General features: G+C 41.3%; 2 protein-coding genes across 5 annotated transcripts in view; both read right to left on the reverse strand.

Annotated features, from left to right (window-relative positions):
- Positions 1–22,985, reverse strand: part of rspo2 (R-spondin 2) — a 64,122-nt gene extending 41,137 nt beyond the window's left edge. Inside the window, exons 1-3 of one of the 4 annotated variants that reach the window (XM_042424265.1) lie at positions 22,948–22,979; positions 22,726–22,833; positions 21,026–21,341 (exon numbers count right to left, since the gene is read on the reverse strand). In XM_042424265.1, the coding sequence (XP_042280199.1) occupies positions 21,026–21,125 (100 nt within the window). In that variant the 5' untranslated portion in view covers positions 21,126–21,341; positions 22,726–22,833; positions 22,948–22,979. Of the gene's footprint in view, positions 1–12,739; positions 12,760–21,025; positions 21,342–21,578; positions 22,038–22,725 lie in introns of those variants that run through there. The other 3 variants (XM_042424264.1, XM_042424266.1, XM_042424267.1) reach the window with 3 other exon arrangements.
- A 3,407-nt stretch (positions 22,986–26,392) lies between these two features.
- The window catches only part of eif3ea (eukaryotic translation initiation factor 3, subunit E, a), a 31,082-nt gene continuing 29,763 nt past the window's right edge, over positions 26,393–27,711 (reverse strand). Inside the window, exon 13 of the mRNA XM_042422833.1 lies at positions 26,393–26,569. Coding sequence (XP_042278767.1) covers positions 26,534–26,569 — 36 coding nt within the window. The 3' untranslated portion in view covers positions 26,393–26,533. The remainder of the gene's footprint in view (positions 26,570–27,711) is intronic.

Here is a 27,711-nt window from a genome sequence, read left to right on the forward strand (position 1 = left end):
TTCAGGCCACAGGTATGTCAGGAAAGAGGCCGCAATTCACAGTGTCTGGAACAGCGCATTCCAACTCACGTCCTACACTACCGGCATAATGTCTAGCGCACTTTACATCAATCCGTCAACTGCCAGCAGCTTTCAGCCATTCTTAAAGAAAACACTCATTCATATGAATCTGAAAATAGTTCTTTTACAGCATGACAACTGAAAATGTTGAAAAAGTATTTGGAGGAAGCTTATAAGTAAAATTTTTTACCTCAGCGTGCTTTATTGGTATGAATACTGAAAACTGTTCGCTAAAGCATGTAGCAGCTATGTTTTAAAGTGGCACCAAAGAAGAGAAAATCAAAGAGAAATGAGCATAGCGTTTGTACTGAAGTCTCTATAGATCATGACAACTTAACCTAATTTGGCAAGAACATAAAGCTGTACGTTTAGTCTGCTGGGGACTGTATTCTGAGTTATGGATGTGGTCTTTGTTTTGCATATTGTTTCCCTTTTTTCTGTTCTAAAACAGCAGACACTTTCAAACCCAGTATATCCAAACATCAACCATACTTTGACACATGCTCGCCTGCTTTCTACAGCTTCTTTTTTCCACAAATCATGTAATGCTTTGGCTCTTCTTGTGTTTCTTCTGTCAATCACATTGAAACTGAAGTGACCCAGACATATAGAAAAGCCGCACAGAAAGCGGTCATTGTGAGATTATGGATACCAGGTTTACCATACATGTTTTTCAAGACAGGAGAGAGGCACACATGCCATTAGAAGTGCCACTCCCTGCACACGATGAACCAATGTCGTTTACAGTTTCAACCACAGAATACGTATTACGAGAAACAAAACAAATCCACAGTTCCCACTTCTGACAGCTAACTGAAGATCCCTCTGAGCCTCAAGTATTGTATTTACAAAAGCCAGGGTCCATATGAACATCACTGAAGAAGCCTCTGCAAAGACTTTTTAACACAAAGGCTTAATAAGTGCCTCAATGTGTCATGTCTACAAGACAAGAGGGTTGGTATAAAGCCGCCGCTCTTGTATAGGAACCACATGAAGAACACTTCACATATCCTCTTCCTCACCCATCAATAATATATTGTGACAGCTAGACTGAGGATGACTCTGGTGTACCAAATTGAGAAAAATACTATCTGAATTTTGATGGGATCCCTTCTTTAATTTGCATTTAGAGGGGGAAATTTAATGAATGAGTATGTTTTAAAAGAATAATTTGACATTTCAGGAAGTGGGCTTATTTGCTTATTTGCCAAGAATTAGATGAGAAGATTGATACCACTCATATGTCTTTGGGTAAATATGATGCTATAGTCAGTGGCCTGCTAGTTTAGATTACCAAAAAAAAAAAAAAAAAAATAGAAACAGGTGGAAACAGCTAGCATGGCTCCATAAAAAAACCTAATCATTTTTACACCTTAGTTTTTCCAGTCTTTATCTTAACCTCTGTATCTTAAAGTGGCTGCTAACTCCAGCTACATATTTGCTGTACAGAGTGGTATCAATCTTTTTATTTAACTCACCACAAAAGTAAATAACTGTTTTTCCGAAAACTATTCCTTTAAAATTGAATCCAAGACCAGTCATTTTTGGTCATGATCTTTGAAACTATTGCATTTGACAACTTCAAAAATCTTTAAATTAAGCCATGAAATCAACATTACACGGTGAAATGGCCTTGCAGATATTCATTGATAAGTATCTACGCTGTTCAGGTGAAATTTTGGTCTTCCATTCATGCGAAACAGTCAGGCTTACAACATGAAGAATGACGGCATGCTTGGAGCAAAGCACTTACATTCTACAGTCATAGGCTTGCTGGGAGGTTTTCTCTGAATGCAGCTCAAGAGCAATTAGGGCTGCAGTGAGATCCAGCAGAAACCCAAACTCCGTCTCAGGTACGTTTTTATGAGTCCAAAGCAAGCGTGACAGACTGCACTCAGGGCTGCCAAAAGCCTCCACATATACAGGGGGTTCCACCCACGACCGGCTAACTTCCTGCCTTCCACTCACCTACCGTTACCCATGAAATCATTCACATTGACCCATTCCAACTTGCTGCAACCCAAAACCCTAACAAGGCAAATTGCACATATTTTTTGTGTTTCTTTTAGAGCCCTGAACTCAACATTGAGAACAAGAAGACATTTTTACGTAGGGTTTCACTGATGTGGGTTGTTGCAGCTCTAAAATACTAGAATAAAAATATTTTAAAGCTGGTGCTGCTGAAAACTGATACTTTGTAACCATTTCCAGGTCTTTAAAATTGACAATTTTATTGTAATTCTAAAAAATAACAAGAAAATGTATTATAGTGTAAGAAATATAGTATAATATAAACATAATGTATCAGATTTTTAATAAAAGTTATAAAAAATCCTTGTAGTTTTTGTAGCCTTTCCATATGTTTCATGTTTTATGGATAAAGTGGGAATAAGTAAAGCCAAAACATTTATATTCATGTATATGTTATCATCAGAAGGCTAACATTTTGTGGCTGTGATGGTCTGCCATTTCTGAAAAAAAAAATGTTTAAAAAGGTTACGTGCCTCTTTATAATCTCTCACCTGCTCACTTCTATCAGTTGTCCACTGAGCAGCTTCAATGGGCACAGACAATATTTTCTCTAAAACCAAACACCATCCAGTCACATCCTTGCCTCTCCAACCTGCTACCACTACTGTTGTACGGACTATTGACTTTTCCCCAGTAAAACCCCCAAAGAGAGTTCTCATAGTGAAATTTCCTGTATATTATCCACATTAATAGTTGATCTTGGCCACATAGGTATTCAACAGGGGCTCATGGGATACATGTTTTGATTAGACCCTACTTTATCTTGTCATCTATCACAACACCGTACCAAATAGAAAATGATAGCTCCAAATAGTGACTGGACAAAACGTGTGTCTTGATTAACTGCAGACTTGAGGTAATATCATAATGCAGCAGTGAATTCCAAAGACAGCAAATGGAAGACAAGAGCTTATATTAAAGCACAACTGTTTCTATTCTCACAGTTCTCCTCCATTTCTCTAAGGGCCCCTGGTATGTAAATCTAATATTGCAGACTGTGAATGCAACTAACCAGCAGCCACACTGTCCATTGTTTGGAAAAGGCACTTACAGTACAGCACACATAAGAAAGTTTGGTATCATTGAGTACCACGACAAAAAAAATTATTCACATTTATTCACTACATCTATACTGACTATAAATGTCATATGGTGAAGAAGCAGCAATGGCAAACCTCAGGTTTTAGAGTTACATAGCAGCAGCAGGTCAAGAAGATTTGTGCTCTCATGTGGAAAGCATCGCATTCACCAACAGAATTATACGCTTTCCTCGTGGCACTGAGACAATTATTGTTTATTGTCCACCTCCCTTGTTCCCCCTAAATGATGGTGTAAGCTTACTGCTGCTCCACTTTAGAGGAAAAAGAAAGAGCCTGGGAGAGAGAAAGGGCAGACACGGGACAGCCTAACATTGCATTGAATTGAACCGTAAGAAGCAACAGCCGCTTTCTGGTTTTCTAAAAGGCAAGGGAGCCAACAGTGTCAAGCCTCGCACCTAGAGTTCACCAGCCATTGTAACGGTACAACATTGTTCAAGCTTGTTAAAAGCTGGTACAGGAAAAATGACATCAAACTGCCCACTTTTCAGGCCCGTGACTTTATTTGTCATGGATCTGGAAGTCGCACTTAGCTCAAAAATTGTAGAGAAAAAACAGAAAGGGTAGGAGGGGGGTACATCGGGCCTGTGCACTGAAGGCACATTTCTGTTCCAATTTAGCAGAAAATATGTTGGACTTGCCTCCGACTCTTTTCCAGCTGGAACAAGTCAGGTTTTAGGATCTACGTTTTTTCCCCCAGTTTACTTTAACAGATCATACTGTAAGCACATGTTTATAATTTAGGACAGTCCCGCTGCTTATAATGATTTTGCAGCATGAGACTGAGCAAACACATTTGCTGTCAGACATATTAGCTTGGCCAAAGTGTTCCTGTGTCACAGATCTACTGGGCGAGGCGGGCAACGCAGAGATTTGAACCTTCACTTGAAAGGGTGGTGGTTTATATGGTGAATGGGTAAAACAGGCAGCCATGGTTCAAACAGGCAACTGGAAAATGGGGGCCAATTTAAAGCTACACTTTTTAGTGCACAATAAAACAGAAGCTCAAGGTAATTTGCTTTGGTGTGATTCAACAGGTTCAGACCGAGTCACACACAGGTGAAAAAACTTAATTTGACTCATTGGAGGACGACATCAACGCCATATAAACTAAATGTTATTAAAAGAATAGTTTGACATCATTGGAACTGCATGCTGACATTATTGGAAATCCATTTTCTTTCTGACAGTTAGATGATCAATGATCAGGACCAGTCTCACCTCTTTACAGTAAATATGCCACAGGAGAAGTAACTTCCTGGAGTCGTTTGCCTGGCAACTGCTCCTAGCCAAGAAACAGTCAGGCACGTAACCCCCGAAAACAGCAAATTATTGTTTTTACACTTTGATTTTTGTAGCCTATGGCTTTAACAAATGAGATATGACTTATTAATTACTGAGCTTTAGTGGAGCCTGTAGGTAGATTTTTCTTGCCAATATGGTCAGAGCCAGGCGCTAATTCCCCCTTTTTCCAGGTTTTTTGCTAAGCTAACTGTCTGCTAGCTCCAGCTTCATATTTAACATACAGAGGTGAGAGTGGTATCAATCTTCTTGTCTAGCTCAAGGAAGTGAATATGCTTATTTCCCATAATGTTGAACTAATTTTTTTAAAGCAAAACTACTGCATGTAACTTTTGATGACCAGTGGCCACTGTGGCTAAAAGTGACAATTATGAGAAAATGCCAAATGCTAAATACTGGTTTAGTATTTAGCTGAAATGCTCAACTATTGTAACAGTTAGCACAACTGCACAAGGGTCATCGAACACAAGTAATGTCCGTTATTCAGTCAGCAATAATTATCTTATGTTTGCTAATATTATCCCTTGTAAGCAACTGGTCATACCAGACCAAGTAAGGCTGTATCAGCAAAGCCCTGAGTGAACTGAATTGAGCGAGGGTGCTTTTTATTGCCTTTATGAAGTCAACATTCCATTTGTAAGAGGTCGCTACCAACTCTATTTAGCTGTCATCCTATTTTTTAAAAAAAATCTAATTCATCCAAAACACTTGGTTGGAGAAATTATACATAATCTCATCTATCCAGACAATGTCCTATATAGTGTTTTATGAAAATCTTCTCCCCGTCCCATCTTGCCTCAACCTGCAGCCGTCAGATAGAGACATTAACAGTATTTCTGAGTCAATCTGGAAACGCTTTCTGCACCTTTTACCCATCTGTCTAACTGAACTCGTCATGGCTCTCACCCCTGTGCTCTTTCCAAATCTATATGAAGACCCTCAGTTAGTTCACTTCCTTATTAATATCTTTATGATGGATTATGACTTAAATCCCATGTCCTGGGTCAAATCCCACATCTGGATCCCCTGATGTGAAAGAGACCTCGTAATTCTCGTAATGTTTGAGAAAAATTAGAGAAAAAAAGAAGAGGTGACCTAATCTCACGGTATGTTCTGCAGTCTTGCAATGTTCTGCCACACTGATGGACATTTAAAACCTTGACCATAGCAAATATGTGACTGCCATGGAAAGCTCAATGGTCAAAAAAAAGAAAAAAAATGAAAGAATGAGCTTGATGTGGTGGTCAAGTAACAACATCGCCTCTTCACTGTGGGTTGTGGTCCCATAAAGCGTTTTACGGTTGAGCTGGGCCTTGAAAACAACAGAATCTCTGTTCGCAGTCAGTGTCAACAATGCTTAAACCATATACTAAAACAATGCTAACCTCTAATCAGGTTAAACTTTTGTTTTAGTGAAGGGAAAATCCATTCTTTTAAAACTTTTAAAAATAGCTATTGGTAATGCTGCATTTATGGGTCCAATTTATTTTTGGTGGTGTATTTTATGCATTTACGGCACAGCTGTTAAGTGGTTACACCAAAAAAAAAGTGTAAATTGCAGCACTTCATCACAATATAATGCACGGAACATCTCGAACTGCATGAGCTTTTTCTCTCAAGTGAGACATTTAAATGCAAAACACATTCTGCACGTCTAAAACCAAAATGTGTTCTCATCATTGTATTTTTTTTTAATCAACCTGGTACTTTCCTGCTTAGTGGCACAGCTCATCACTCAGCATCTGCCTTTGATTCTTGCAATGACGATATTCAGTTTATGCGCCATGGTTGGTCAGCGCAGGTGTAAAAGGATTTTATGACAATCAGGAATGGAAGAACTTTGAGAGATAATCAATGACTCACTATGATGGACTTTATCGCTCTCTGGGCAGACACTAGGAGACAAGCATGTGGTTCATGTTTATTGCCGGCTCTTCTTCTTCTCTCGCCCATCCTTATTAAAATGGTTGATGTTCTTGTGAAACACCCCAGTAATTTTCTACTTATCTCCGCCGTTTTCTCTGCACCTCACACCATAACTACAGTGTTATTCTACAAATGCAACATGATCTGAGGTCAGCATCTTAGTAATAAACAAGTTCAAAACACCATGTGAACCATGGATCAGCTAAGCACTCAGTGTTTGCAGATTTAGTGGATATAAAATTTGATATTTTTTGTGCAGATGATGATGAAATGCTTACAATCGTAACATTTCAACATTTAAGACTGGACTTGAAGAATTATGTCTCTCTGTGTATATGTGCCAAAAACACATTGGCCTTTAGCTACAAAACATATGGAGTAGCCTACTATAAATCTTTTTTTGTTTGTTTTAGGTGTGAGAGTTCAGAGATCATGCATGTTACATTCGGAGAGGCTTATTTGAACTGTCCAAGAGGTGTTTGCAAAATACTGTAAGTGTTTCAGGAAATTCAAATTGTTGGGGAAATCTGATGGGAATGTAAATGGACATTCAGCTGAAGAAACTTATGTTCAAACATCTAAGAAAAAATGTATCTATAACAAGGAGTTTGAACCTATCTGGAATGTTCTTTTGCTGTGGGTCTCGTAGTTTCTAAGTTCTAGATACTTTCAGAAAAAAAGGTTGCTTTTTTTTTTTTGCACTGACCAAGCACCAAAATAATGTAGGCAAATAAGCTAAGAAAGAAAGAAAGAAAGAAAGAAAGAAAGAAAGAAAGAAAGAAAGAAAGAAAGGAAGAAAGATGCAAACAAACTATGTAAGCAGTCTCTGCTGCAAGTAAAATGTCTGAATATTTAAAAGATTTTTATCCAAAGAAATCCTGTAAGTTGTGTCAAAAATGTGCTTTCCTTCAGAGAACAGAGGAAAGAGAACACAGGTGGACGTAAAGCTAGTGATTAGTCTTTGTTATAGCTCTCAGGTCAATTTTATCCCACTAATTAATGATGGTAACCAATCAACCTAAAGATTCAAGCAGAACTAAAATAGAGACATGAGCCCCAAAAGAAGGGGAAAAGTTTGGAACTTTGAATATTTCAGCATTTACACTCCCTCAAATCCACTCAAGCTGTGAGAGAAATGTGTTTCCCCTCAAAATAGAAAGAAGAAAAGGCTGGGTGGAGGAAAAGGTGGAGTGGCTCCGATTAGCCCACATGTTGGTAATTCATCACACATAAACCTCACACCTAATTTTCACACCTGTAGCTCAATGTGCTGGAAGTCTAGTAATTCACTCACTCACTCACTCACTCACACACCCACACCCTCCCACACATACACATACACACACACACACACATACACACCGCTGAGTGGGACTTGGCTGTGGATTTCCCTTGGTGCGCAAGGAGAACGAGGACATCACAGGCAAGGATCAGTAAAGTCGGCGGGCATGCTTGGCATATTTGCACCCCATGCAGCATTGCTCTGTCTCTCCCCGCCTAGCCCATATTCTCTCTCCCATTTGTCATCACCTTGACTAAACTCATCCCAACTTCCAGCTCACACATCTGAAAAACAAAAGAGTTGGATGCGGATTTCTCATACTTGCCAGAAAGCGCAACATAGCTGCAGATCCAGATGGGAGATACTTGTCTTTTGTTGAAGTGTCACACAAAAACAGATTGTCAACTAAAAAAACTATAAAATCATCGTATAAATAACAGTTTTATTATTTCCTACCACTGATTGACAGTGCTGGAAGTAGTAACCAAAACTTTCACTTAAAGTACAAATGGTTTTATGGCTCATTAAATCAGTCAAAGTGAAAATCCTGCATTAAAAATGCTTATACAAAGCTATTAAAGTTCTATTAAAGAAAATGAATGAATGATCGAAACTAAAACTACAGTTTTGACAAAAATATTCTTAACTCAAAGTCCACTTACTTTTGCTTTCAGACAGATATCACAGTCTTTGTTAGAGGATGGAGTTTACTACTAAGTAACAATTTACTAACTAACTAATAGTGACTACTTTTCTATTACTGAGCAAACTCCATATGCTGCTTTTTTTTTGTCAAACTACTGATTTCAAGGTCAAGAAAGAACTTTCAAATTCAATGAAATAGGTAAAGCTGTTCTAATCAATATTTTTTATAATAACAATGGATAAAATGACTATGTCTAATGTTGTGACAGAGAGAATTACCAAAAATACTACTGAGTGTTTCATATGGAAGAGGATGAGGGCCACATGTGAAAAATTTATTTGAGTTCTGAGTTTAAAGTCAGAATTCTGAGTTTAAACTAAGAATTCAAATAAATTTTTATAAAACTCAAATAAATGTGGCCCTAATCCTCCTCCATAGTTTCAGCATCTTTGAGCTAATTGTTTTGGTTTTACAGCCAGCTTTCATAGTGTAATTTTCCGTCACAACAGGCAGCTGTTTTTAGTAAAAAAGCTCATATAAACCCATTTAACGCTACCTGCCAGCCCCAAACAGCAAACAGACAAAATTAGCAACTAGCTGGTAAATATAGTGGAGCATTTAGCAGCTATAAAAGATATTTCCCTGAGGAGTTGGTGGAGACCAAAACAGAGATAAAAGTAGAGTGAATATTATTGGTTTTTTGTTTGTTTTGTTTTGTTTTGTTTTGTTTTGTTTTGTTTTGTTTTGTTTTGTTTTGTTTTGTTTTGTTTTGTTTTGTTTTGTTTTGTTTTGTTTTGTTCTGTTCTGTTTTTTTTCACTTTTTTAATTTATGGACTTCTAAACTTCAGTAAAAGTCCCTGATTACTAAGCCAATACTGCTGGTTGCAGAGCACAGGATTCAGTCTGTAGCCACTTAATAACAGATTTTTAATTAGATTTTTGAAACACAGTGTCTGATAGTTAATGCATAGGGACAAAATCCTCAGACACACAGGAAGTGCTGAGTTTTATATTTCTACTTGTTTTAATATAGTAGAAGAACAAGGTAGTCAGCATATGCAACACAGGAGCAAAAGAGTGCTACCTAAACTACCTCAAATTTCACCCACAGGCACAAATAGGAAGAAGACGTCACACTGTTTGATTGACTCTGGGAAGTACAAAGTGCTTCGGATTAAAGATGGAGACAAAATAATGAAAAAGGAAAACAAAAACAAGAACTCACTCCCATAAAATAAAATTCAATAAACATACTAACTGACTACAGCCATCTTCTTCATACTGACCGTAAGTAGGAACAATGTGTCTGCTGCAAAGTTCTACCTCATTAACCCTTTAACAAGATACAACCTCACACCCCTCCTCGCCCGCCGAGGCCAACAGGGAGATCTGAGGTGATCGCCAGGGTCAAAAGTGGAGTGCACCACAGGGGACAGATGGCAAAGACCTGGTCTCACTTTCACACATGGTGCCTGCCACAAAGAAACCCTAAACATCAAAGCCTTATTTTTCTCCAGAAAAACTGAGCTGGATCCAATATCTACATTAAGTCGTTCACGGGAAACTAAGACAACCTTGTTTGTTTTCTCACATAAATGACTTCTGTTTCCCATCAGAGAAATGAATGCACCGTTAGGGGTTGTTAGAAGGTTAAATATTGGAAACTATTTATGTAAATCCTTTCTTCAGGTTGGTGTTTTTGTGCTGGAGCTGCCGATAGTTAATATGTTGCACCAGCTGTCTTTAAATGTGGCCATGTCTTGATCAATAACTCGACTGTTCTTTTAAAAGTTTATTCCAGTTAAAGTCACCAGTGCACTACAGACCAGGACTTACACGCACACACACACACACACACACACACAAAAGACTTGGGAGAGAAGTTCATCTGAGGTATGTTTCACAGGCCTTCACAGTATGTTTAGACATATATACTGTATCCAGATGATAGCAGTCACCTCCTCCTCTAGCAGGTGTCTAGGTCACATCTGGCCTCATGTTCACACACTACCACAACACTGCACCTGAATGGCTGGCAGTGCCCAGGCATCTTAACTGGACCGGCTTATGTTAGCTCTAGAAGCCCACACTAAACCCTCGGAGGTCATTTTTTTCCTACACTGCCATTTGGGGGAAAAAAGGCTTAGGATAAATGCTTTCATAAAGTGTGAAGGATGAGTGTATAAAAAAAGTCCAAACAGAGCACATAAAGATCAACGAATACAATGGTGTTTGTTCAAAGTTAATATCATCTCAGTGAAAGTACTGAACTGAAGTACATGTGCTTCTGGGTGTGGAAATATAACATGTTGCCACAAAAAAACTGAACTTCGGTATGCAGGTGAGCTAGAATCAAACTAAGGTATTAGATGTTGCAATAAAAGGAACTTTTGGATGAGGAGACAGAGTTGCATCCAGAATCTCTGGGTGGCAAGAGGGTGTTGGGTGTATTGTTACATGGAGGCTACAGAATCATATGCATGAAGCTGTACCTGTCTTGTGCCTACATGCCACAGTGTTTGCTGCAAATGAGCAACAAATTGGGTTGTCATGTATTGGCTGCTGTTACAACATTGTTCCAGGGCATTGGATGTGCCAAAGAGCTATGCAATAACTCATCCACAGGAGTTGTCTCGTCTTCTCTAAACAGTAAGGCTGCTCCAGAACAAAAAAATCTCTTAAATGTAATCACTTATTCTCCAAAAATCACCTTTGACGTCATAGGTTACGTGAGTTCTTTTTAAGAATATACAGTCCTAGCTACTCATATGCATATGCATGTGTGCACTCGTGCTCAATGATGATGATAACCAGCCCCACATTGTCCATTACACTTCACTACTGTCCATTACTGCACCAAGGCAGTACCATCTCTAAAGCCATTAGCTAGTAAACATGTAAACTACAAGTGACCCCTGTCTACAGATACCTATTAGTTATGACTCCTGCTGGTGACAGCTGTTTACACAGCTAAAGCCGCTGCTCCTGAGACCTGGCCCCAGTCCAAATAAAATAATATCCAGTTAAGGAGAAGTCAGCCAAGATGTAATACAAGTGCATAACTAGAGGGGGAAAAGAGTGAAGGAATCTGAGAAATGTTAATGGTCTTCTTTTAAAGTGTTATACTTTTTTGCCTAGCATTTGTCTTTACCACAGTCTTGTTTCATTGTCTGGACCCTAAAACAAGATTAGTGAGAAACCCTAATGGGGAGATAAAAGTCAAAAGCAGTCACCACAATTGATGTCCTCTTTTACAAAGAGCAACATTAAAATATGCTGCGATAAAATCATAACAGCTTACAAATTTCCCCCACAATTAGACTTGCACTCTCTCTTTTTACAGAATGTGTGTGCGTGTGGATCTGTGTCCTGAGTCTCTGTGGCATGCAGCCAGAGCAAAGCACAGAAACATACATGGGCTTACAATAAGTCAACACAGACAACAACAAGACAAACAACAACTAAGACCACAACCACACGACGACTGGGCCAGTCATGGATTGTATTACAGTGAACAGGGCTGGGCCCATTTGGGTGGAGGCACGTCTTTAGGAGAGAAATTTACAACTCAAATGCATTCCAATGATAGCATTTGATAAAAAGCATCATCCACTGTGCAGCGACAGTTCATTTCAGTGAACTGTGACCAAGGAGGAGTGGTAAATAGTGGCATGGTAACACCTGAGATTCATCATGTTTAGTGTTTGTTGTAAATGAATATAAGGAGCAGCCAAAAATTTTACTGCTGAACTAATAACCCTGCACCAAGCTATAAATGGGTGACAAATGAAAGAGAAAAAAACAATTAGTCTCTTAGTTAGGCCAACATGAGCCTCCACAACAGCTTCTCTAAGTCTGTGGCACTCTACTGGAGGGATTAGCACCATTCTACCAAAAGACTTGGTGTTTTGATGAAGGTTTTTCTTTCTAACATCTCCCTCCCAAAATCTCCCATAGGTGTTCAGTTATGTTGAGATGACAGAGCCATCACCATAGCATAGGTTTTTCTTACACTCATCAAAGCATTCTGTTCATTTATTCAAGTTTTTCCTTTAATCTGTCACCAGCCTGGAGGCAATATTACTTATGCAACCCAACTGCAAAATCCATGGAAACAAACAGTGAGATGTAATTGGATTGACAAAATGTTGGATCTGCCCACAAAGGCCTGATTGTGAAAGGGCGTCAGCATTGAATCTGGTTGTACTCAGATTGTGAAAAAATCCCACCCTCTTTGGTAAAATTGGTGGACACTAACACAACAACCTCAATCTTAAACTTCCATTAATTGTTCCTTTGTCCACTTGAAGGTAATGCAAAAAGCTGTAATCACAACACTGACATATTTATTCAACTTGTAAAGTTGATATGGCAGACTTGTTAGCAGTTACTTACACATCCAGTTATCTCAGAGCAACAGTCATTTGGTGTCATGTTTCTGGCCACCAGAAGAATGTACGTCCAATATTCACTCACATTTAGTCCTGAGAAAAATATGTGGCTTTTTAGCTGTTAAATACAGCACTATGTTCACAGCTGCTAACTTTGTCTGCCAGTTTTTGTTTGGTCCTCAGCAGGTAGAGTATAGTGGGCTCATCATATCTTTTTTGCTAAAAAACAGCTGCTGGGAACTCACTGATGAGAGCAAATGGGACTGAAACATAAGTTGCATTCGGTAAGACTAAAACAATGAGCTGAAAGAAGCTAAAATGCTCTGTAGAGCTGAGGGGAACTGCACAGTCTGCTCATGATTGTCTGTGGGTTGTTAATATAAAAATATTAATTAGAACAGATTTAACCCTCTGTAAACTAAAGGTCTTCCTACCTGTGACACTCACAGGTTAGCTGGTTTTGTCAAGCAGGGTGAAGCTAATAGAGGAATTATAGTTAAAATAGGGCAAGGCAGTGAGGAAAAAACACAGAATAGCTTAATATGCACCACATAATACATGTTCAAAAACAGTGAACATCTGTGTTGTTTTTCCACGCTGAAGGACAGGAAAGAGCTGAGAGGCCAGTCATGGATCATGTGCTTACAGCTTGACAAGTAGGATGCTAGCCAGTTAGCTAGCAGTTGTGTAGAAACAGAAGTAATCACACAGCTCATCAAGATGAGCGACAATTAGGGTGTGATCTTGAACAACTCTGGCGGGACTAGCAATACACTGCTGCCTCAAGGCAAAACGATGCATACTCAAGCTTCCATTACATGATTGATCTGCAGTCTTATTGCTTTGCTCTGATAACAGACAGATGCACGTCTCATTGAATCACTCCTCCACTGCTGCATGCATCCTCTCTTCCCATCACTTTCCTTCCCTCTGCTCCTTCTATTCTGACCACATACATCTGCAGGGGGATGACCCTCTAAGACCTCTTTACATCTGACATGCACGCTACGTTGCTCTCTCTGTCCCCCCCCCTTTCGCTCCCTGTCTTCCTCTCTCTCCACAGAGGGAGTCAGAGAGACAATGAGCTCAGCATTGAGGCCCAGTAATGACTCCCAGCCTTGTTCCTGATTAAAAACACACCGGGTGCTTCTGCACTCCGCAGGCAGCCATGAGGCCTTCCCCTCCTCACACCACAAGGCCTGAGAGCTATGAGATAGAAGCACAAGCCAACCTCGACACAGTTCCATGCCCAAGAAAACAAAAAAAATCCAATGTAAGCCTTACCCACTGTAGTATTCAGAGCTCTTGTCCCAACTAGTCCAGGCCTAATTCCACAGGCAAGTCTTCATTTAGTCTAAGGGTGCCCAATTACCAACATTAACCCCAACCACAGCCCAAACCATAACAAAGCCATAACAGAGGCCCGCTTACAGTCCCTGGCTTGGGTGCATCTAGGGTGGGGCTAAAATATCCTTTCACATATTTGTATGTTTTTTAAAGTGTGTAGGGTTTATCTTTCACACTGCCTCATGATCATATTGGCAAATCACTTGCAGCAACACAGTGAGACATTCTGGCAAGTCAATGCATCATATTTGCTGTTATTCCACAGATGGACATGTTGCACCAGACAGTAGGCAACAGTGGGGGCTGTAGCACCTTTACCTTTACCTCTCCACGTCCATACATGGGCCGCCAAATTACAGGCGAGCTCCGCAGAGAGACGCTTTATTGCATCTGACCAGCTCACTTCCTCTCCATACCAAAGGCATTGCATGCTGAGCTTTATTTTGATGTGGCGTGTAAGCATAATTAGAGGTCCCATAAAAGCAGGGAGAGGGGGAAAAAAAGCAGTCTTGTCCATCTGTCGAGTGTTAAGGGGTGGGCACGGGGGTAGCGATCAGAGCCCTGTGCCTCCCTGTTGTTAGAGCGACAGCCATTCGAACAGGCATTGATGCAAACAGCCCTTAGCGCCAGACTAGAGTCAGTGTGTGTGTTTGTTTCTGTACACGTTGGTGTATTTTCTCAAGGGGCCTCCTTAAGTTTCGAATTTCCAGGCCTTGCAGATCGATGCAAAATAGGTACTTGTCGGCACGCACACAGAGGAACACACTGACATGGCAAACAAGGGCAGATACAGTGCATGGCCTTTTTTTTAGAAACATTAAACATTAAGCATCCTTCCAAGCACTCTTAGATCCCTCAATCCGTACATCTCCTCTAGACATTTAGGGCAGGTGGGAAATCATATTCAATCAAATTAAATATCACTTGCCAAGTTTCATGCCAAAAAGTTGTTTAAAGTAACAGTTTGACATTTTGGCAAATAAGCTTATTCGCTTTCTCTTAATGAGTTAGATGGAAGATTGATATCACTCTCACATCAGTACAGCAAATATGTAGCTGGAGTTAGCAGCTGGTTAGTTTAGCTTAGCATAAGTGGAAATAGGGCAAACAGCTAGCCTGGTTAACTCCAAAGGTAATCCACCTACTAGCACCTATACAGCTCACTAATTAACTGTTAATGTATCTAATTTGTTTAATCCATAAAAAAGCAAAGTGTAAAAATGACGAGTTGCAGTTTTATGGGGGGTTATTTGTTGGACTATTTCTTGGCCAGGAGCAGTGACTTCCTGGAGTCACTTCATTTTTTGTACAGATCAAACAAACTTCATATAACGTGTTAATTAGGGTAAAGGTGCTGGTAGGTGGATTTTTGGATGAGCCAGGTTAGCTGTTTCCCCCTGTTTCCAGTCTGTATGCTAAGCTAAGCTAACTGGCTTCTGGCTGCAGCTGCATGTTTACCACACAGACATGAGAGCGGTAACAATCTTCTTATCTAACTCTTGGCAAGCTCGTGAATAAGCATATTTCCCAAAATGTCCAACTACTGCTCTAACTTTGATTTGGGTACTTTATTTTGTAAATAGCAAATGGGAAATTGGTCATTTTTAACAATTCCCATGATCAGATTCATTGGGGGGAAAAACACAATGGATGCCCATTGTATCCACATCATTACCTCTAAACAGCTCTTCACTGAATTCTTTTAGAGGTGTGTATTAGTAATGTGAGAGGTAAGTAGTCTGGAAGTGCATTTCAGTGTAAGCCTGAGGGGCTCCATCTCCGGCTCTGGGCAGCTCTCCTACCTGTGAAGCCCTTGTATGAGTCATTTTTTCAAAAATGCTCCTTTTGTGTTGTTGTTTTATGTGTGGCACTTAGAAATGATTCCCACATTAGAATTTTTATGGCCCAATAAACCTGAGAGATTTGGAACAAATTGGCTGGTCATATTTAGTAGCTTTATAAGGAAACGTATTAAGGTATAATTGCTTTGGGGTTGGGGGGGGGTTCACAATTGAGAGAACGAACATAGGTGAGGGTTACAAAATCGCCCTCGCGCTCAGGAGGGACACTGCGGTTTTTGTCTGCTGCTCGGGAATTTCCAATCACCGTGAGGAAATATGGATTGTATTATAAGATTTTATATAATAAGTTCATTTTATTTCACATTTCCGAAAAATGAACTTTTACAGTGTGGTAAAATGTAGCCTGAAATAAAAACATCTGTTTGGCATTTGGCTTTGCCAGCATATGGGATCCTCTGATGACAATGATTGAGGGTGGAAGAGAAGATCCCCTCGTGTATTCCCCCGAAAAAAGAAAAGAAAAGGACCAAATCTGTGCACAATGAACGAATGTTTCTTTGGTGTGATGTGATAGATGGAAGTGTGCAAAAGTGTTACAAAACAAGCTTTCTCATCCTTGTGAAATAGATCCCGCTTGAACATGGAGCAACACCCCGAGAGATTTATACAAATCCCCCGTCCCACCTCCCTGCCTCACTCAGTTCCTACTATATAAACGCATGATAAACAATCATCAGGCTTGTTTAAATTCATTAAGCTTAATTGAATTCTTCAGATAATAGGTAGACTTGGAGAATAGATTTTTTTTTTAAAGCAAAAACAAAAAAATTGTGAAACAGATCATCCTCACTTTCTCACGTGGGCCCTGAAAGAATCTCTCTCTGTGTCTTTCCCTCCAGTAGAAAGTTCATGCCACTGCATGTTTTTTCCTCTGCTGGGGTTTTCAGCAGTGTAGCATGGCATGAGCGCACTGAGGAGCCTTTCACCAGCTTCATCTGATACCGCTGTGACTTGGAGTAGGAGCTGCGCTACAGGCCAGGATCGACATGCATGGGTTAGTAGGTCAAACAAGGAGCTAGTCTTTCGACAGAGTTCGGAGGCTGGGTCAGACTAATGTGATTTATCAATATAGCACATAAGTGAATCATTGTCCTAAACGGCCACAATAATCCTCAAGACAGACTGTGGTCATGATTGGTCGACGAGTTAGGAGTTGGTGGGTGGAGGTATGTTTTCTCTGGACTTGATGTCTTGATTAGAGCATCAGGAAAATGCACCTGCAGGGTGTCCGTGTATCTCTCTGCCCTTTTTCTCTCTCTCTCTGTCTCACACACACACACACACACGCACGCACAGATTTACACTTATCGAGGCTTGGCTGATGGGGCCTGGGAGAGAAAAGACAGAGCTCTGTTCCTTGACGCCGGAGCTCGGGCTCAGGTCAAGACTCGGCTCGCTGTAATCCCTCTCAGGTGATGCTGTTCACATTCAGCCGTTTCCAGCTGATCTGCTTAAATATGCCTTCCTCATCCCCTAAAAAGCCCCCACCTCTCCTCACCAGCACAACCACCGAGGACGTTGAGAAGGAGGGAGGGCTACTGCTATCCCACGCTTTTCAGCTTTTCCATAAAGCGATCAATCTGCAGGCAATTCGGTGCCTCGTGTGAATAACAAACTCCTTCAGTGTTATGGAATAAAAGAAAAGTCAGGATGCAGGGCTCTCATCACCTGGATTAGAGTGGCATCATGTGAGAATGCCTTATAAACAGACGTACCATCTGCAGGGTTTTTTTTAATTTTTTTTTTAAACTTTTTCCAAAGGCAAGAGTGGCAAGGTCGGTTTAAAAGCAGCCTCTCGAAGTGTTCCCTCTCCTCCCCGTTAGGCACTTAATCAACGTATTATATTGCACCAAAGTGCTGGGTTCCAACATTAACACTTACACCCACAAACCTGGGACTTTGTATAAGCTTTCAGCGCACAGAGGCCCGATTTCCAGGCCTTAGAAAGGAGAGGTCACTGTGTTTGGGAATCTGAATCGCTAATTTGCATCTAGAGAAGCTCTACCTTTTAACTTTATACGGACAAAAAAAACTTTTTTTCATCTATTTTATCAACAAACTCAAATCACAAAGTCAGTTTACAGGAGTAAAGTACCTGAAAATATTATGTTTCCTCACATTCTCACTCTCTGTCTGTATCATTGTGATTCCTACACATCGTGACTACTTTCTGTGCCGTCAAAAAACACACCGCGCACCCCCTTGTTGCCAGCTCTCACCAGTGGTACAAAATGTCATGCATCTCTGATCTCACTCCCTCCACCCTTATAGACTGCGCCAGTTTCATCTAATCACGTTTGCCCTTCAAAACATCTGGGAACACGGTTCAGTAACAGATTACGCCGTTGAATGTGATCTGAAACATGCTGCGGCCTGCTGGGAATTCAAATTTGGGATTTCTGGGTAGATGTGGAAGGGTTAACGGTATCACATGGCAACTTTTCACCACTCTGACTGCTATTACCTATTCATTACCTGTTTAAACGTCTGGGGGGCCCACTGTGTATCCCTATTCCTTCAGGCTGCACTAGTACTCAAGCCTGATTTTATGTAGTCAGCAGGTGGCATCATTAGCCAGAGAATAAAAATGAAAAGTAATACCCTTGTGTCTAGCTATGATATCATAGCAGGGCTCATTGGCATCGTTTCCCTGTTTCTAGTGGGCAGGATAGGGGGTAAGGAGGTGTAAATTTAATATGTTTTGTCATCTGTTTAACATGAAAAAAAAACATGTATATGTACAATTACCACAGCCAAATGGGAGGTTGGGTCATGCCATGCAGTGTGTGAGCAAGACAAGATCAGTCCAGAAACCACACAAAGATCCCAATCTTGAGTACGCTCATACATCTCAGCGGGCTGGAGTCGTACGCAATGGCTGTTTTTCTCCTTGACATCCCCTAATTATAATGGCATCTAAACCCTTTACACCTCACTCGGTCATGTGGCTACGCGCACGCAGTATATCAACGGCAAAAGTTTTTCATGCATGTCAAAATGAAAAAGACATTGTTAAATTATGCAGGATGTGTTTTGTTACGCATAAAACAGTTATGCCTGGGGAGCGGAGTGTGGCCAAATTGGGTTTCAAACGTGTCTGGGTCTCAACACTCCTGAACGGTTTGGATAGTTCCCTGCGCATGCCAGACAGGCTGTATATAAAGCTGTCACAGGAACCTTGAGGGCTAGAAAAATATTCAAGCATTTCTGGGTCTATTGGACAATGATCTCTTACACATGCTTCTTTCAATATAACCGTGATAAATAAAGGAAGGAAGCAAATACCGAAAAGTTGGCTGGCTGCCACTGCTTGCTAGAATGGCACTTTTGGCCCAAAGTGCTGTTCCCCCCAAAACACACAAACACATACACGCACACACACACACACACTCAACATTACTGTAAAGGCAAAACTTGTACATATTTGCATGGGATTAGTTTGACAAGTGTAACATCCGTTCTGAGAGCTGGCGGTAACAATGTGTAGCTTATAGTACTCAGCCTAAAGCTGTTCTTGAGGTCAAATGTGTAAGTTAACCTCTTGATCTCATCCCCACTGGCTAGCCCACACCACCACCCTCCCTCGCTCTCTCTCTTTCCCTCCCTCTCTCTCTCACACACAGCACACAGATAAACAGGCACCTAAAGACAAAAGCGAAGACTGCTTTTGCTCCTTTATCATCCTGCAGATTTAAACAGTTTCCAAAAAAAGAGTGATCGTGCCAAGAAAATTACATTCTGTCTCCTACATGCTATCTAAGATCACACAGTCCTTAGAGAAAGAAACACACAGAGGAGCTGAAGAACGTGTGTGTGCCAGTACCCCGCAGTGATTGCCTGATTATTTACAGATGGGCAGTGGAGGGCTTGCAGAGTGTGGAGGTTCCCCCTGGCACGCAGCGCATATGATTAAATCTGTGATTGCCTTACAATTTACAAGACCCCCCTCTTCTCTGACTTTAAATGAGTTTTTCTACTGTACTAACACACCGCGCGGACTGTTGCTGGTGCCCGGTAGTTCGCCGCATGCCCCCACCCTCCCCCCCCCGTGCGCAATTCAGATCAAGTCTACTCTCATGGTCACCCTGAGGATCTTGGTGATATGTTATGTCACAGGACTGAGGGGGGCTTGGTGGGGGCCACTTTTCGTAATCCCACTGTCTCCTCATTCATTCAGAGCATAGAGTAGTATTTACAAAGGGGCTGATCCCCTCCTCAACTCCTGCGCCTCCGCTGAGCGATTGTTATGCGGGTTTCCTACCAACTGTTCAAAGTGGTTATGAGATCAATTAAAACCAGCTTAGGGGGCTGGAGTGGAGATGTGCAATTCATAGGCCAGGGGAAGGGGAATCCGTATCTATTCATTAAATAACTCTCACAATACGACCCCCTCCCCTTCTATAAGCCGCCGCTCTCTATAGACGGATCCGCACCAGCAGCTTTTTAGCAGTTTCACATGTAAATAATATAGGTCGCCCTTTGTTGGGCACTTTGGGGCCACAACATCGGGAAGTGGCGTTAATAGCCCGTCTGACAGCATGCTTTAAATACGATTAGCCAATTCACTGACGTAACACGTTTTAGTATTAATTTTGAAGAGTCACACGCGTGGCCAATTTTGCGCACATTTTACGCATTAGCTACCGACTCTGAAATAGTTACATAATGTGGAAAAATATTCTTTCGAGAGGTTAATAAGTTACATCAGGTGTTGCAAGACTGAGATGTGTTTTAAATATAGAGTACAGTTTTCTTTCCGCGTGATTTTCTGGAATGTTCATGAATTACAATCTGTGGCGGATCGGCAACTCTCACCTGTGCCTTTTCAAAATCAAACAGAGGTAGTGATCAATATTTGATTCAAATCACATTGTTTCTGACTTTCCGCCTGCTCTGTGCGCTCTGTGTTCTATCGGAACCTACAGAGAATCCATACATACATATGAGAGGGAGACTTTCGCAGAATGTGTGTTAAGGATTGTTGCCGTTGCCTCCTGTAACCCAGACAAACTCTTAAACCATCTGTTAAAGTCACTCCCTGGATGCTGCTGTAAGACCTGTAGGCTATAACCCCGTGTTACCTCTTTTGTTTCTCCTCCAGCGGTGCGACGGCGCCTGACAGTTGCTGTACTCCATACAGTTCAATACGATCAGGGCAAATGAGAAGAGTCGAAACTGCATCTGGACGGCGATCTGTTGTTCGGACTCCAGTAAAAAGGTGCCAGCAGGGCTTGGGATGAATTCTCTGACTCTGTAATGTCCTCCTCCAGTTTCTTTAGTCGACCCTCAAATGTGTCAAACATCAGACGAGATGCGACATAGTATCTCGTCGCCGATTGGGATCATTTTATGAAGCGCGCTGATCCTCCAGTCAATAAAAGTGTCCGTTTTGGTGCGCTGCGGGGAGAATAACAAAGGAGGTTACTGTGATAACAGTTGTAACGAAATCAATACCTACCTAAACAATGATACGTGGGGTGAAAAAAATTAATAGCTCTACTGTGTGTTAATGTGTTGGAACAATCGCAGATGTAAAGGCAATGCGTACTGCTCAAACGCCCCCTCCAAAAAATAAGCGCAACCGTGCGTAATAGTCGCCAAGACGCTCCGTGAAATAACGTGTTGGTCTGATACCTTGCATCAGATGAAGTGTAATTCCGCTCCGGTCCACTTTTAGGTTCCCTCTGAGTGCAAGTGCGGCTCGGGAACATGCAGCATCCCTCTTTGTATGAGAAACTTGTGTCTCCAGAAGAGAACAGAGGTCCGAGGAGGAGGAAAAAGGTGGTGAGCAGGGGGGGATTTCCTCCTCTCTGTAAAAGCTTAGATTCCGTTTACCTGCGTTTCCTCACTCAAGCTTGTCCCGTCCGTGTCCTGTAGCGCAGCAGAAACAAACTCACATGTGTTGCTTTCTTTAGAGGGGGTGAAAGCGGAAAACGAGAGCCGGTGAGTGAGTCTGCGTTTTGCGCGCTGCTGAGATTGAGCGGTGACTGACTCCCAACTGGTCCTGATGCTTGCTGCCTTTTTCCTCATATAGCGTCGTGCTGCTGTCACGTGTGGAGACTTCTAGTTTTGTTTCTTCTCATTTAAGATGTTGAAGATGACATTTCGTGTAGTCCCCCACCCCCCTCGCCCCCCCCTCCACCCCGCACACTCACCCACACTGGCCGGTACGAGGTTGCCCCTGGGTCCTAGTGAGCGCAAACAGCTGCTCTGCGCTTAGATGGAAACATCTCTAAGGAGAAGAAAGTTACTGTGATCTTTTTTTAGTGCATGTGGAACTGTGATAGTGACTTTATTGTAGGCTAGTGGATATGTATTTCACATCCAAGTGAGGATCCCAATTCCTTATGCATCCATCACCAAACTACAGTACTTATTTTCAGTAATAAGGTTGAAATTAAAGTTCAGCCGGAGCTCAAAAATGAACCGCTACACACACTCTCTTGGTTTAGTTTTCTTCCGCTGACTTTAGACCTATTGAATAATTAGAGGCTAGCCCAAAAAAGCAATTATCTGCATAATGTGTGTAATGAGGTGGGCCCGCAAATCAACCATCTCGTCACGCCTCTTTTATTGCGCGCCCAGGACTACATCCCCCACCCCTCCACCCTCCGAAATTAATGATAATCGTTGGAGAGGCTGTAATTGTGGAGCATGAATAAATCATTCACTTATTTCGGGGTTTTTCGAGGCCCGGGGGCCTTTCACGCTGACCCACGCGACCTCATAAGTGGAGACAATCTGAGTTGGTCACCTTCTCCTTCAGTTACAACCAACTTACCTTGTGAGGAGAGACACGAGGGGCCTGGCTGGCACTGCTCTGTGACATTCAAACGTTGGCTGCTCGTCAACTCTGCAGCTCGTTGCAGGGAATAGTCAGGAATCAGAGCTGAAATGTGACAGCGGTGTTGTGAGAGGTAGTGACACAGCTTCAGAGCTGACATAAATAAACGAGTCAGAGTGTAGTGATGCGTAAAAATGCTCCATGATAGGATTTTATCACCTCCAGCAACTGCTCCACATCCTAATTGAAATAGTTGTGAATGCTCTACCCCCTTCTGCCACTAGGTGTGGCACTTAATCTTTTATGTATTTCAAGAAATTATTTTCCTGTAAGAGCTACAGAATATTGCCCATGTGAGTAATGCTTCATCAGTGTGAGGTCAGGACAAATGCACAGCCTTTCATAAAAGAAAAAAAAACAACATGCAAGCCGTGTGTATTTATTAAGAGACATAACAGCTTCTTGAGTAAAAAAAAATAATAAAAAAATCTATTTTTAGCCTGGATAATAAAATTGTCACAGAGATCACACAGACTGTTCCATCTTAACATTACAAAATTTCATTTACACGCTGGTTTTACACTGATCCGTACTTAAAACACCAGGGAAACCAGTGAAAAAGAGATTTCTAGCCTCAGGCAGTAAAACACAAACTCCCTCAAACACACACACACAAGTGCAAGTTTCCATTTCATCACTGGAACTGATTGAAAAAAATATGTGGGGGGAAAACCTCTAACAATATATCTCACAAAAAGAAAAAAAAAAAAAAAGGAATCATGGTAGTTTCCTTGCCAAAACCTGTAGTGACCTTTGTCCTGACTTTGTTTATTTATTTATCCAAAGAGCAGTGACAGACATTGTGGTCAGGAGGGCTGTTAGCCGCAGGCCGTGCTGCTGGTTTGGATTCCTCTCTAAAACAACATCTGAGAGTGCACTGTTAAGGTGAATGTGATAATTTAGGCCTCCAGCACTTTTATTTTCATGATGTGTCATGGAGAAGGGGGCCGGTAAACCAATCACTTTATTCTCTCCCTCCCTCCCTCCTCGTTGCAGTGCACAGAAGTGGAGGTGACGTCAGCATTTGGATGGTCTGGCTCCGAGCCCTCAATGCCATAACAGCAATGAGGGGAGCTGCTGTATACTCTCTTCATCAGAGATCCAGACTGGATGGTCTTCAGCGTGGGTTGTTGTCACACTTTACTTAAAAAAGAAAAAGATCCAGCTCAGACTGGTCATCTAAGTCAGAAAATGTCAAGGAGAGGATGAGTGAGGGAAACTGAGAAAGTTCAAGTTATACTTAGCAACTTTCCGTATTTGTGCTTCCAAATGGCAAGAAGCAAAATCCAGAAATCCAGACATAATGGAGCATGACATTAACAAACAAAGTGGAAACATTAAAGTCCATAAGTGAAAACACAATTTATAGTCGCCATAAATGTAGTTGACAAGTTTTGTTTTGTCCTGTTAAAGTCTTTTTTTTTTTTTTTTTCTTAGAGTTTTCCTTATCTGAATCAAGGTTTTAAAGATAAAGCGTGTCATATGCTGTCCACATTGTAAGTCCCATGAGGCAAATTTGTGATTTGTGATATTGGACGACTATAAATGAAACCAACCTGACTTCAGACCTCCAGGTTCATTTAGGAGCTTATCTGGAGCTTTTGATAATATCACATTATCTTCCTCAGCAAATGAAGCTTTCAGATTGTCATGACGTTGGGCAAAAAAAAAAAAAAAAAAAATGGAAATCTGAACATCTAAAATCGCATGACAACTGGTCAAACTATCACCTGATGAAGATCATGTGATATGGTCGAAAGCTTCATAGCAGCTACCAGATGGATCTTGAGGAGAGATTATGTTGACTGCTGTTCACAAGGTAAAGAATGAACTTTGGACTTGAATTTACAAACTAATGTGGATTTTAAGTCCTGAAAGTGCTCAGAAAAAACATGTTGATGAAAGTCATGTGAAGTGACCGAAAGCTCCAGAAAAGCTACTAAACGATCATGAATCTAATTATTAATCATAAGGTACTGCAGCAACACACCATCCAAAACCTAAATTTTGAATATGAAACTAGGCTTGAACGACTGTGGAAAGTTTGTTTTTTGCTTCTTCAGAGAACAGTGGTTGTAGTCAGTCTGGATTCACAGCGGCTACAATGAATTCCAAGTTTTCAAAGCGGAAAAATAGTGTCAAAACATCCATAAAAACTCAGCCCGTAGGGATTTAAGATTACGAATAAATTTGAGATCGTGACATGCTCCTTTAAAGACCGCTTATTTTCTTTTTTTTCGGAATATCAAGTGTTGCTTATTTAATCATGCGTATTAAATGTTAAGAAAAATGTTAACATTTTCAGCTGAAGTCTGTTGAAATATTCAGGGGCTTTAAGTCAACACCTACTGTAGGTCTGGTTTAATCTTTTTTAAGTAAGAATTAATGTTTTATTCCTGAATACATGGGACACAAACACATTTAGTGAGCTCCCCCATTCTGACATGTTGCTGTTACCACCTTGAAACTCTGCGGTTGGCAGCCAGAACTGACTTATTATAGGTAATAACAAAACAAATGGAAAGAAAAACAGAGCAGTGGTGAATGACTGCAGCTTCACACTCTCCGTGCGTGGATCCCGACTAGCTGCATAAATTCACATGCATGTAAAACAGTACTGAGTGACATGAAGCAGTGCAGCAAGGCTTCATTCACTCTTAAAAGATTTTTAAGGACACAGTTTTGCACATTTTCTGTGGTCACATTGTCATGATTTATCTTGTAGTTGGTTGGTTCAGTTTAAGGGCTGAAAACTCTTCAGGCCTATTTGGAATGTCTAAAGAAAATAAATTGCGAACCCTTCCATTGAAAGAGTGGGTTGTCACATTTCACTTCTGTTTTACAGTGCACTCATAGCTGCTCTGTGATGCTTTATGGGAAAGAATAAGAAACAGACAGCACCTGTTATTGGTCTGTTCAATCTCTTCTTCTGATGAAAACAATGTCATACTTCTGTTAAAGAGTCTGTTTGTTTGGTTTGTGTTTGAAGTGTACATACAGGTGATGGGACACTTTTTGCACTTTCCAGACTTTTGATTTAAAGCAGTAAAGCAGGTGTATTTTTTACATAAAATCCTTGTTTAGTAGAGGAAAATTAAAGGCATGTGAAAGAATGAAAGCCTGTTTGTGAGCAATTGCGATAAAGACGGAGGGAGGGAGAGGCAGAGGACTGAGTTATGAGAAGGTCAAAAGCAGAGAAAAGCGGGGGTGGGGTGGGACATTAAAAAGATTGTGTCCGTCTGGCTAATGGTTCTTTATGGCTCCCTCATGTCGTCAGATGGGCAGGATGACTGGCAGAGAGTGTGACCACTGGTAACTGTACATCACCTCTGTTTGCCCCCTTCAGCTGACGTCCCACTCAGCGAGACTGCCTGCCACGGTGAAGCGCACCACTAAAACACCATAAAACCAACAGACTAAACAGCCATTCATCATTACTGCGCACACATGAGCTGCATCACATACAGCAGTCTTAACTGTCCCACTCGGTGACTCAATGCGCACATTAAAACTTCATCAAGTAATACTGATACAAAAAAGTCTGACCACTCAAACCTCAACCGCCGTTTGTAATGTCCAGAAATAAGGCAATCATGGGTGAAAATGGTTTTGTTGGTCACTTTTATTGAATTGGAGATGACTTGAACCAAGTGCAAAACAGTACTGAGAGCTGTGTGCTCCTTGAGGAACAAGTGTGGAAAAAAAGATGTAATATGAGTAGGATGCCTTCGTCTTCTTTGTGACGTTAAAATCCGCTTTCCTGACCTGCCCAGCTTGGTGTCTGGAAGAAAAGCGTGAAGAAAACATCAAATTAGACCATTTGTAGATCAGTGAGAGCAATCAAAACAAAACTTTTTTGTTGTCGATTGTGGGAAATGTGAAAAAGTAACATACATGTGCAAGCAGTTAAGCGCTGACGTTTTCCTTGTTAGAATGTGTAATGTGTGTGTTCTGTTGGTGAGCGCTGGGTGGCTGTGAGAGCTGACAGGGACCCTAAGCAGCCGGCCCAGATGGCAGGCAGTAAATGTTCTCTATATGTAAGTGATTTGTAGCCTTGAGGACAGCAGGATGTAATGGTGCTCTGTGAGTTGTTTGCAGTCTCTTTTGTCTAATTACAAAAATTCTTTAATGAGGGGTGCCTTTGCACAGCAGGGTTATGGCTGCACTCCTGCGGCAGATATTCAAACAATAGGGAGGAGGGTAACTGAGCACATCAAAAGATAGTCACTCAAGAGCTGCACAGTTAAAAGGTGAACTTTTAACATGTCTATTGTAACTCCATGGCCTTGGTGCTGTCGGGTGTCGGGCGAGGGAACCGACCCATCAATCTGCTTTGACAGATGTGCCTTGTCTTCAAGGAGTGGCGAGCTCCAGTTCAGAGTATGTGCGTGATTATGACATTCTGGGTAGTTGTAGTACTTCAACAGTCTACATACCACTAAAAAAGCACAAGGTCAACATCAAAAACACACTTAAATGGGATGACTGGACCCTGAGCCAGACATCTGCAACAGGTCCTAAGTGCAGGGAACTCCAGGCTTTGAGTAATGTTCACCAAAAGCCAGTGTAAGGGTCCACCTTATTTACATTGCTGAGCTGAGTCACTGTGCTAAGGCCTCGTTTTATGGTTGTTTGGAATCTACCTTGTCATTAGGCCTTTGAAGAGCAATGGAGGGATGAAAGCGTTAGCTCTGTTAAACTTGCTCTTACTGGCTTATTTCGTGTAAAGAGAGCTTTTGTTGATGGTTGTTCATCAACATTCTTTAGCCTTGTTCTTCTGAGCTGATCATTTGAGACGCTTTGAACTGCCCTGAGTTCATGTTGACCTTCTAGCAATCTGATCGGTTAAGGGTGGGTTGGTTGCCTTCAGCGACGCGCTGGGAGTGGAGGTTTGCGTGCATTTTGTATGTACAGTATGTGCGT

This window comes from Thunnus maccoyii, chromosome 10, assembly GCF_910596095.1.
Source record: "Thunnus maccoyii chromosome 10, fThuMac1.1, whole genome shotgun sequence".
Taxonomy (NCBI): domain Eukaryota; kingdom Metazoa; phylum Chordata; class Actinopteri; order Scombriformes; family Scombridae; genus Thunnus; species Thunnus maccoyii.